This window comes from Setaria viridis, chromosome 8, assembly GCF_005286985.2.
Source record: "Setaria viridis chromosome 8, Setaria_viridis_v4.0, whole genome shotgun sequence".
Lineage (NCBI taxonomy): Eukaryota > Viridiplantae > Streptophyta > Magnoliopsida > Poales > Poaceae > Setaria > Setaria viridis.
In genome coordinates, this window is record NC_048270.2 from 31132394 (window position 1) to 31143748 (window position 11355).

The window sequence follows — 11355 nt, forward strand, 5'->3', positions numbered from 1 at the left end:
AACACAACTGGGAGGAGGTTACCCAGACGTTGAGCTCTCACGCTTATGTTAACAGTGCTGCTTCTCTAATTTTTCTCCCTCCAAATACGTCTGACTTTACGTTAAAAACGATCCACATGGCACGTCTCCATTCAGACACCAAAATGTTATCGCAAAATTTCCTCACGGAACGTAATTAACTTCATACGGGACTGAAAATAATTTGAACCTTCAACGCTCCAAATAGGTCATCTCTAGGGATGGACATGTGTCAACAAATAGCCCTAACATTTTCCCTCAATATACGTGACACCCGGCCCATGTGGTCCGGTAGTGGCCCATGAGCGCACGTGCGCATCACTGGTAGAAAACGCGGCATTAATCCCGGTTGGTAGGGCTCAAAGATACCGAAAATTCATCCAGGATAAATTTTTGAGTCGAAAGGAGGTTCTTTAGTCTGGGTCATGCACCTGTGACTAAAGACCCCTTTAGTCCCAGCCAAAAGAAAGAACAACCTATTTAAGAAGATATGGTTCCTTACCAGCAAAAGAAGGCTCAGCCACGCAGTCTGTAGTGGTGATGCGGGCCTGCGGCAGCGCTTTCACGGCGGATGCTAGAGCGGGGAGGAGACTACGGCCTAGTTGAGAGGAGGGAGATACGCCTGCGGATCTAGCAAGTTCGCCGCTGTGGAACTTAGCTGTCGCCGGAGCAGAACCCTAGCAAGGAAAGGGAGATGAGACGGGGAAGGGGAGGATTCAAATTTGGATGAGATGGGGAGAAGGGGTGGACGAGGTGCACCTGGGCCTGGTTCTAGGCATAGTTATTAGGACCGGACCGGACAATGAATCGGTCGAGCTCTTGGTTCGTGGTTTGATTGGTTCAACCGGTTGAACCATCGGTTCAATACGGTTCAAATACGGTAACTTATCAACCAAAATCACAAACACAGCTGCAGCCTGATGGTTGCTATCAAGGGTGGGGGTTCGAACCCCAGTCACGCCATTTTCCTCCCATTTTCTTCCCTGTGCGCTGATTTTTCCCTTGCTGGCTCCTTGCGCTTGGTTTTCTCCGGTCTGTACCGGTTTCTTGTCCGATTTTATACCGGTTTCTTACTAAAAACCACCGGTTCAACCGGTTTTTCCCGGTTCGATTGCTTATCCGATCTTTTAGGCGAACCGAACCGGTCGAGGCTCTGGTTCGGTCTTTTACCGGTTGGACCGCCGGTCCGGTCCGATCCTAATAACTGTGGTTCTAGGAGGAGGTCGCGGGAGCTAGGAGCTTCGGCGGCGGCGGAAGCTTGCTGCAGGAGCGGGCGGCGCCTCTCGCTCGCGCGAGTCGTCAAGTGGAGGAGACGATGGGGAGGCGGGGAAGGCCACCTGATGTCTCTAGGGTGGGCGGGGTAATTAGGTTTGGTTGGGTTTAAGTTCCTCGTTTAGCAGGTTGCCAAACACACAAGCCTGACACTGCATGGAACTATTCCGCGTGGGCTGCCGGTGCGCGGAAAAGGTCAGGTTCCCTGCGGGGAACTGAGCTGCCAAACTAGCCCTACAAGATACGTGCAACTGTTACACGTCACGTTAAGCGTGGATGTGAAAATTCCCGTGTTCCAAACACGCTCATCGTAGTCTCTTTTTATCGGAAAGAGACATTTGATTTGTAGACTGGGTGACCCGCGACCGCATTCACTCGTTTTCCAGTTGCCACAACATATTTCTGATCTGTACCCCTTGGGCCCTAGCTGCATTGTTTGGTCCAGGCCATGTTTAGTTACTCCCAACTCCCAACTTTGACACTATGCAAAAAGAAGATTCCCCATCACATCAAACTTGCGGTACATGCATGGAGTACTAAATGTAGATGAAATTAAAAACTAATTGCACAGTTTTGTTGTACTTTGCGAGACGAATCTTTTGAGCCTAATTAGTCAATATTTGGACAATAATTCACAAATACAAACGAAACGCTACAGTGTGGTACAGTGCTGTAACAGTAATTTGCCTAATTAGTCAATATTTGGACAATAATTCACAAATACAAACGAAACGCTACAGTGTGGTACAGTGCTGTAACAGTAATTTGGCACCTCCCAAATTCCCCAACTAAACAAGGCCCCAGTCGTTGGCTGACGCTTTGCCGATTTGGTGACTGCATGTAAAGCTCGGTTGCGATGCGTGACAACGTCACGTTGACGCACTGGACGGATGGGCACTTGGGCAGGATGATCTGTCTGCATGAGTTCAGGAGATGACGGCAAAGTCGATGTCTAATCAGAGAGCTAAGATTGCAGGACCTGATCAGAGCAAGCGTCTTACAAATCTCTTTGTTAAATATTGATCACAATGATTTTTTCACGTGTGCATATAGACCCACATTTTAATCTGACTCTACTAGGTAAATTTAACCACTTTATGACAGTAGAAGGGTCAAACAGCACAGATCCGTAGGAATTTTCATATTCGAAACATGACTACTTTAACTGATTAAAAGATAACTAGTATGGACACTAGGATATAGGGACCAAATTAATAAAGGATCAACTTAGACGGTCCCCACACGGCACGCTCCGTATGGACGTGGATATGATTCCTATTACTCCACACCACGCACATCTTTATTACTTTATTGTATATAAGGGCCTGTTTGGTTTACCTTTGCTTATTTATAAGTTGCTTATTTGCTTATTGTAGTTGTTTATTTATAAGTCTAGGTGTTTGGTTTGGGTTGCTTATTTGCAATAAATGAGACTGCTATTGACACATTTGCCCCTGCCATCCCATCTCCCTCTACCCTCACATTTGCCCCTGCCTTTCGTTTCAAAAAATGCAAATCTTTTCAACCTTCATCGCCAAAACCCGTGTTAAGCATCGGTGTCAATAGCAGTCGCGCAGCGCGGCGAGCCCCGCGACGATCTGTGCGTGGTCGAGGTGGCCCCGGCCCGCGGCGTCGAAGGAGGCGAAGACGGCCCGGATCCGCGCCTCCCGCTCCGCCTCCGTCTCCCGCAGCGCCAGCCGCACGTGCTCCATCGTCGTCGCCCGCCCCGCCGCCCCCTCCCGCCCATCGCGTGCGAGCGGCGGCGGCGGGCGCGCGCGGGAGCGGCGGCGGCGGGCGGGAGGGGCGGCGGCGGCGGCGGGCGCGAGCGGCGGCGGCGGGCGGCGGCGGGGAGGGACCGGCGGGCGGGGTGGGAGCGCCGGCCGGGGGAGAGAAGGAGAGAGAAGGGGATCTGGGGAAAGGAGAAAAGTGGGAGGAGAGAGAGAAAAGTGGGAAGGGTAGGGGGTAAAGAGTACCCCATAAGCAAAATAAGCAGCTCCAAACTTGCTTATTTGCTTATGCAAAAGCAACTTGTAAGCAAGTCTATAAGCAAGGGTGTTTGGGTCATAAGCAACTTATTTGCTTATTTATAAGTTGCTTATTTACAAGCAATGGTAACCAAACAGGCCCTAAGTTAACCTCTCTCGAGCCATCACCAATTTTATATGAATTTAATAATTCATTACCAAAAAACAAACACAAATTTTCTGGCTTTACGGACCGACTACTCATGTCCACTGGCTCTTGGAACTTTGACCATAACATCTCTGCCCCTGCTGTGGGACCAGGCTGCTGGAATGAAATTTGCCGATGTGATGATAATGCTGGCCCCGCATTGTCACGTCGCGTTGGAGCGTACGGTGGTGTAGGTCAGACGGCGGACGGGCTGGATGGCCTCCGCGCGTGAGCTCGTAAGAATCGACGGCAATGATTAATGCCTATTTTATATCGAGGTTTGTATTGCGATTTTCAGGAGTACGGGTAGCACTTTTATCATTTTTTTTATATTTGACTCCTCTGAAGCATGAGCTTTTGGACAAGCTGCATGATGGGCTTATTTTGCTGATGATGCTATTACTTGCATCACTCTTCAAACCAAAAGAAAGGAGGAATTAAAGGTAACTATTTTTTTTACCAATGAAATAAACAATCTTCTCAGATAGTATAAGGATCGGATGAACTTGGGCACCACTTCACTTCGTGGGCTAACTAGCTTCTCAGATATTATAAGATGGGGGCTAGTAAACGCAAGTACGCAACGGAGGATTATTGCAAGTTCATCGGCAAAGCGGAGTCAACGCGCAACGAAAAAGGACCTCAGCATCTACCCACGGGCCCACGTCGTGGAGCCTACCTGACGTGGCCAGCAAAGAGGCCGGGGCCACAGGAACCACCTGGAGGCAGCGCCCTCAAGGATACGACGATCATCATTGGTCTGAACAACACATTTAGTCAATGTTTATTTTTTACACTATCCAAAAAAACCCCCGAGCATCCACAACATAAGTTACTAAGGAAAACGTACGCATTCCAAGTTCGAGTTTCTCCCAACTATATAAAGCAAACAGGGTTTTCCTTGAAACAAATATTAGTAAATCATAGGTGCTTGTTTGAGGGCACAACTTCAACCTCCAATATAGATCTACTTTAAGAGGCGAGATCTACTTTAAGAGGCGATTTCACGGGAGTCACGCCGCACACTTCATGTCTGTAAGCTATGAATTAAGTTGTAAGAAATTCTCAAACTTCAAAATACACGCTCCGCACCGACTCAACTTAGGGGGTGTTTGAGAGCACTCCACTTCAAATTTTTGAGCTCCACTCCACCAACTCCACCACATTGCAGCTCCACTCCACCAACTCCAAAAAAATACCAGAGCTGTCCACATGTTTGGCAAAATGCACAGATCCAGCTCCGGAAACAGAAGGTCTTGCTGTGTAAAGTCCATTATACCCATGTGAATGGGTCCCACTTGTCAGTCTCCTTTAGTTCTCCCTTTCTTCTCCTTTGCTGGTAGGGAATGGAAGGCCACGAGCAGGGCGGCGCGGCGAGCAGAGGCGGGCGGCGCGAGGGGTGGCGGGCGGGCGGGCGGCGCGGCAGCGGCGCGGTGGAAGGCAGGGGCGGCACGGCGCGACGGGAGGCTTTTTTTGTTTTGTGAATCGGTAACCTGTGTAACGAGTGGCAATGGTAGGTAAATACCCACCAACTCCACGAGGAGGTCTGTAAAGGGGGTTTTTGGAGCACCTCTTGAGGTACTCCACAAAAAATATGGATCTACCCCCTGCTCCACCTTTTTCCTTGGAGCCGGAGTTGCTGGAGCTAGACGCGTTTGGCTGCGAAATTTTCGGAGTTGGTGGAGTGGAGCAATTTTTCGTGAAGTGGAGTGCTTCCAAACACCCCCTTAATTAAACGGTCTTCACACGACACGCTTTACACCGACTCAACTTAGACGGTCTTCACACGGCACGTTCCACACCGACTCAACTTAGACGGTCTCCACACGCCACTCTCGGCTCCCGTGGGTCTAGAAATTTTTGTGTTCCAAACACGCTTGCCTTTTCACTTTACGAACAGTGCGTTTTGGACTTATGACCAGTGACCGCTGCCACTCGTTTTCTGGGTTGCCACAACTGTCCATACATTGCTCTGAAACGCATTCTGCGCTGTTGCATAGACGGCGTGCTAACATCTTGCCGATTTTGGTGACTGGATGTAGAGAAGCTCTCGCTTGCATTGTCTTGTCAGGTCGCATTGAAAGTGAAGCGAAGGGATGGCTACTTGGGCAGGATGGTGCATCTGCACAGGAACGATGGCAAAGGTTGGCATCTTCTTGCTGCTTGGACCCCGGAAAGGAGGCAAGTGGAGGCTAGATTGCAGATGCAAGGCCGGTGGATTCTATTATAAGTCGGTGTCGCTGCGGATCCCTAATCCGATGTCTCAAATCCCATCCAAGAACAAAGCGTGAGGGAGTTGTAGATAGATTCCGTTTCCCTCGCTCACATACACGTATACTTGAGTACGTGTGTGAGTGTGTAAGCCGGCAATGGAACACAACTCACAAGGATCAAACAGGCAGATACTGTATCATCTAGCAAAATCAATCATCACAATAGGCGATCTGTTCATTACTCCCCTCGGGATGCCAAACATTCAGGTCCAAAATAACATGAAAGGACTATGTAATTTTGAGGCTTCACCATCATGTTGTTGTTCAAAAAAAGAAGAAGAAAAGGTTAAAATTATAGCGAAAGTCCATATAATTTTTTAGTTCACTTTACCCCTAAACTATACATGCTATTTGGTTCAACTAACCATTATGCAAGTCTTTTTTTCCATACAGAAGTTGCATTTTAATTTTAGATTTTGCAAGATGGTAATGCACATCAAAATCTATGTTAAAAAATATATTACAAATTTTTCAACGTTAATTTTCATATAATTCGTATTTCAAGGATAAATTTATTAAATTAAATATCCTATAAACCAAATAGCACCAAAGAGCATAGTTTAATGATTAAAGTGTTTAGGGGTACATGAGGCGAGTAATTTGTAATTTTTTTAAAAAAAACTTTATTTTGTATCTGTCATAGGGCCTGGGCCTTGTTCAAATTCGAAAAGCCCATGCAGGCCCAAAAGATGACGAGCCCAGCCCGGTCCGGCCAACAAGCACGCTCGCTCGCTGTAGCCTGTGTAGCCCAGTGACCAGTTCACACTTCACACGACTGACTAGCCGAGGACAAAGTTTGAAAGGTCAAAGCGTCAAGGGGCAGGACGGTCATTTTGTCCTCCAAATTTCAAACGCCACGGCCGCTCCGCCCCACCCCGCGCCCACAACCGCCTCCCCGCACCCACGGCCCGACCCGCGCCATCCACTGCCACCGGGCCCCGCGAAGGCGCCTCCCCCGGCCTCCGTCTCCGCGGCTGGCTGATCGCGCGTAGGAAAAGTCTTAAGCGGCGGCCGCCCGTTCGAGAAAACCCCCCAGAAACCCTTGCCCGTTTTAACCCCGCGGCGCGGCGGATCTGAGCTCAGCTGCTGGTCCTGATTGATTGGTTATCTGGTTTGATTCGCTGCCTTGTGTTGTCTCTCCTCCTGCCCATCTCGCGCGATTTGAATTGGAATCTGGGGAAGAGAGGGGGGAGAGAGAGAGAGAAAGAACAAGGAAGAGGAGAGAGAAGAGAGGGAGGAGGGCAGAGTTCGCGGCTGAGTTCTTGAATCCAGGTGAGTTCAATGCAAGCAGGCACACTCTCTTGATTATCTCGTTGTTGGAGAGTCTTAGCAGTTCTTGAGGAAAGCTCTTGTTTTTTTCGTTTCTTCTCGCGCGGATTGACGGCGGTAGAGTTCCTCTGCTCTAGATTAGTTCGTTTCGTCGATTTCGTCCGTTTCCTCTTCTGCCGCGAAGCGAGTGCGCCGATTGGTGGTGTTCCGGGTCAGGCACTCCGTATACGGTGCTCAAATCTGACGCCTGTCGAAATTCCATGGCGGAGGTCGCCGATTCGCCGCCGCGGCGTTCTAGTCCCGCTGTCCCTGCGCTTAATTTTGCTCCGAGGCGTGTCGGGAAGAAAGAAAAATGGGCCCCTTTTTTTTTTTTGGGTCTGATGATGAATTGGTGCTTCGTTGGTTTTGCAGGGGGAGCAGGGGGAAGGAGTAAAGGAGCTGCCGCTCGTGCCCCGCCGGCCACCGTCGATGGGCCGGAGCCTGAGCCCGCTGCTCCGGCAGGAGCTGGACAACCTCGACAAGGACGCCGACAGCCGCCGCGCCGCCATGAAGGCGCTCAAGTCCTACGCCAGGCACCTCGACTCCAAGTCCATCCCGCACTTCCTCGCCGAGGTCTCCGACACAACGGCCGCCGGTGCCGCCGCCGCCGCCGGCGGCGGCGGCGGCGGCGGGCTGGCCCCCGGAGAGTTCACCATCTCGCTCTACGAGGTCCTGGCCCGGGTGCACGGCCGCAACATCGTGCCGCAGATTGGCAACATCATGACCACCATCATGCGCACGCTCTCCTCGAGCGGGGGCTCATTCCCGCTCCACCAGGCGTGCTCCAAGGTGGTGCCCGCCATCGCGCGCTACGGCATCGACCCTTCCGCGCCCGACGGGGAGAAGGCTGGCATCATCGCCTCCCTCTGCAAGCCGCTCTGTGGCGCGCTGATGGGGAACCAGGACGGCGCCGCGCCGGGTGCGGCACTCTGCCTCAAGGCGCTCGTCGAATCCAGCAACTGGAGGTTCGCGTCCGGCGAGATGGTGAACGAGGTCTGCCTGAAGGTGGCTGGGGCGATGCACGACAGGGCGACGCGGTCCAACGCGCACATGGGCCTGGCGATGGCGCTGGTGAAGCACAACGGTCTGATTGCCGAGGCGTATGCTAGGTCCATTGTGCGGTCCGGGCTGCAGATTCTTGATGGGGATACGGCAGAGAGCAGTTCACAGAAGCGCCTCTCGGCGATTCAGATGATCAATTTCTTCATGAAGTTTGTTGATCCTAGATGCTTATCTTCAGAGCTTGGCAGGGTGATTGAAGTCATGGAGCAATGCCAGAATGACCGCATGCCATTTGTCCGTGGTGCTGCGTTTGAGGCATCACAGAGTGCGAAGAGCATCGCCGCGCAGAAGGGGTCAAGGCATGAGGTTGGCACAAGCCCAATGGTTGGCTCCAACTTTTACAAGAGAAGAGAGAAGAGCCCATGCAGGGGCATCTGGAGTGCCAAGGGCAGCCCTGCAAGCTCCAGCGTGGTTACTTCTTCAGGCCAGTTTCGATCCCCTGAATCACATGTTGTGGATTCATCCATCATGAATGGCAGTACACTCACTGAATCGCCAGTCTCAGTGGGGCAGTCCTCTTGCAACTTTGATCAGAGTCGGCGCACGAACAGGAGGTTGTGGAACAATGATGGTGTGGATGTTTCTCTGAAGGATGGCTTATTCATTCAACTCTGCTCAAACAGCAAGGACTATGAAGATGACTTGGGCGAGGTCTGTGACAGTGAGGTTACTGATGCTAACTTTGAGTGCACTGACACATTTGCAGGATTTGTGTCACCAAGCCCCAATGGTGCCATATCAAGAGACAGGACACCTAGTCCCAAGGTACACATTTACGTTTCTGTGCTGTTCTATTATTTCTCAAAGATTGCTTAATGTTCTGTACCTGTGTACCTCAGTTGAGCTATTACCTAATTATGTCATTTCATTTCTGCTGTAGGCTTATGATAGGCCGATCAGTATTGATGATGTTAAGATATACTCAACACCAAGGAAGCTTCTTCGATCACTTCAGAGCTCATATGACTCTGACTCTGGTAGCCGTGACGGACAATCCACTGCAAAGCACAGCAGCTTGTCATCATCAGATCAGGAACTAGAGGAATCATCTGAAGAGGTGCCATCTCTGGATTTGGACAACAAGGCTGAAGAGATGAAGGATGAGAATGAAACCATTGATATGCAGCAGAACAGCAATGGTAGGACGGAGACACTGCCGAATGAAGATAAATCAGGACTGTCTGCTACTGAGGCTGAGAACACATCCTGCAATGCATCCCCTGAAACTGAATGCAAAGAGAATGATGTCTGCATTACAAGCAGCAGGAAGATGAAGGCCAGGAAGTACAGGACGAAATTCACTTTCCTTCTGAGCATGATTGTAATTGTCTTAGCAGTGATTGCTGTGTTAATTAGGATAGATAGCTATGATGATTCGGTGGGTCTTGTCCCCACTTGATGTCTCTCAAGGCATTGTGCCTAGTTCGTTCAGGTTGTTGTAGTGATTGCACCACAATAGCGTGGTTACTGTTCTGAACTGCATTGCAGTCATCGATCCATGTATGACAGCAAATAATTTAACTATGTTTGTCATTGTGATGTTCATAATGTGTTCAGACAGTGTTCTGCTTTTCTGCTGATGTGTTGTAGTCTCTGAGCATGATTTAGCCTGATCCGGTTTGCCATCTTTATGTTTTCTGTGGTGAACTAAACTAGCAGAGTGGCTACTGGTTTACTGCTACAGTGAAGTAATCCAGAGGTGGGCGCAAGAGATGCAATCACATGTCCATTACCAGAGTAGACTATGCAATACAGTGCTCAGCAATCGGAAGTTACTAGATTAACTGGCCAAACAGGTCAACTTGAACTTGAGCAGCTTCAGCCTTCGGGTCGACATGCTGCTGCTTCATCTCAGCCAAGATGCTGTACAATTGTACATGAACGCCGGCGACGCGGTGACCATGTCTGCCATGGTCGCGATCCCGCCGTGCGCGTCCGGGAGGAAGACGAACATAGTGTACTGAGTGTATCCGGAGGCGTCCGGTCACGCCGATGCCTTGGTCTCGGCTTTGTCAGCGCCACCATGGCTGCGATGGCGCTTAAGCGGCAGCCCTGCCCCAACAGCACGGGAAGACGGGGTCGACGGCGGAGCCGCCCCAGGCGACCATGAAGCCACGCGCGCCGTGGCCGACCTGCGCCGCCGCGGCAGTGCACGACAGGACGTCCCTGCCTGCGACGCCGGCGGCCGGAGCCATCCCCGCCGTCGCCGATTCCGGCCAACGTGTTTTGCAAAAGAGCCCCTCGTCCAATTCAGGGGGTATTTGACAATTTTGGATGGGTATTTTTCACGTGACCCCCTAATTTGGAGCGCGACCATTAATCTCGATCCAACGTTTTGCACATAGGCCCCTCGTCTCGGTTCCGACTTCTGCCCATGGTTTGACGCAGAGGGGCGGCCGGCGCGCGGCAAGCCGGCGACGGCGGGCGTAGACGGGCGAACGGAGGCGTCGAGGTCCTCCCTCACGCCATGCTCCTCGCACCTGAAGGCTTGGTATCGAACTCGATGGGCGAGGATGTTGCCGGTTCCGGCGGCGATCGCCCCGCTTCCGTCCTGGAGGTCCGGTCAACATCGTCAGGTGTCTGTCTGACAGCCCAGGCAGACAGTAGCCATCGCCCATCGGCGTTGATGAATGCAGATCTCATCGTAAGCTACTTCAGCATATTTTCTTGAATTCCCTGACGGTTATACTCGATTCACAGTTTTCATGGGCAGCTTAGGGATCAGATTGGGCAGATTGACGTCTTGCCGAATTTCAGATTGTGAATTTGCAAGAGTGTTTAGAATTGAGTGTTCATATTCATGCCTTTTGCTGACAGGAACGAACACTCGATGCTGTGGTAGATATTCAGCCATTCCGATTGAGAGCTCCCTGAATGTTCGATTCAGATCTTATTTCAATATGAACAGCACTGAAGAGAACTTGCTGTCTTGGTGATGTTGACGAGTCGACGCGTTGTGCAGGCAGAAGAACTGCCATCCTTGGTTCAATCCGACATTGCTTGGCCAGTAAGTGAAGCTAGAATGCCTTTCACTAGTGAAGAGCCATGAAAACTGGTCCTGAATTTTACTGGAGCACCAGCCAAATGCAACAGAAATACACTGTGTGACCCATTGCCAAGAACTACTCCTATCTGAACACTTCAAGTGTTATGTCCTTTGATGGCATGATTGCTGACTACAAGCTGCAATTACTCATACAGCGAGATAAAAGTGAGAAAACAATCCCTGGTACTAATATCTTTCATAAAT

The 11355-nt window shown here is 50.7% G+C and overlaps 1 protein-coding gene across 1 annotated transcript; it reads left to right on the forward strand.

The window, feature by feature from the left end:
• Positions 1–6791: 6791 nt before the first annotated feature.
• LOC117834188 (protein SINE1) lies at positions 6792–9644 on the forward strand. Its single transcript, XM_034713811.2, has 3 exons — positions 6792–7007; positions 7416–8870; positions 8986–9644. Exons 2-3 carry the CDS (start codon positions 7473–7475, stop codon positions 9502–9504), a joined length of 1917 nt encoding a protein of 638 aa, XP_034569702.1. The 5' UTR covers positions 6792–7007; positions 7416–7472; the 3' UTR covers positions 9505–9644.
• Positions 9645–11355: the final 1711 nt, after the last annotated feature.

Coding starts and splice junctions, on each gene's coding strand:
- LOC117834188 (XM_034713811.2), top strand. CDS start 7,473: ATGGGCCGGAGCCTGAGCCCGCTGCTCCGGCAGGAGCTGGACAACCTC. Junction 8,871..8,985: donor ACAGGACACCTAGTCCCAAG/GTACACATTTAC, acceptor TTTCTGCTGTAG/GCTTATGATAGGCCGATCAG.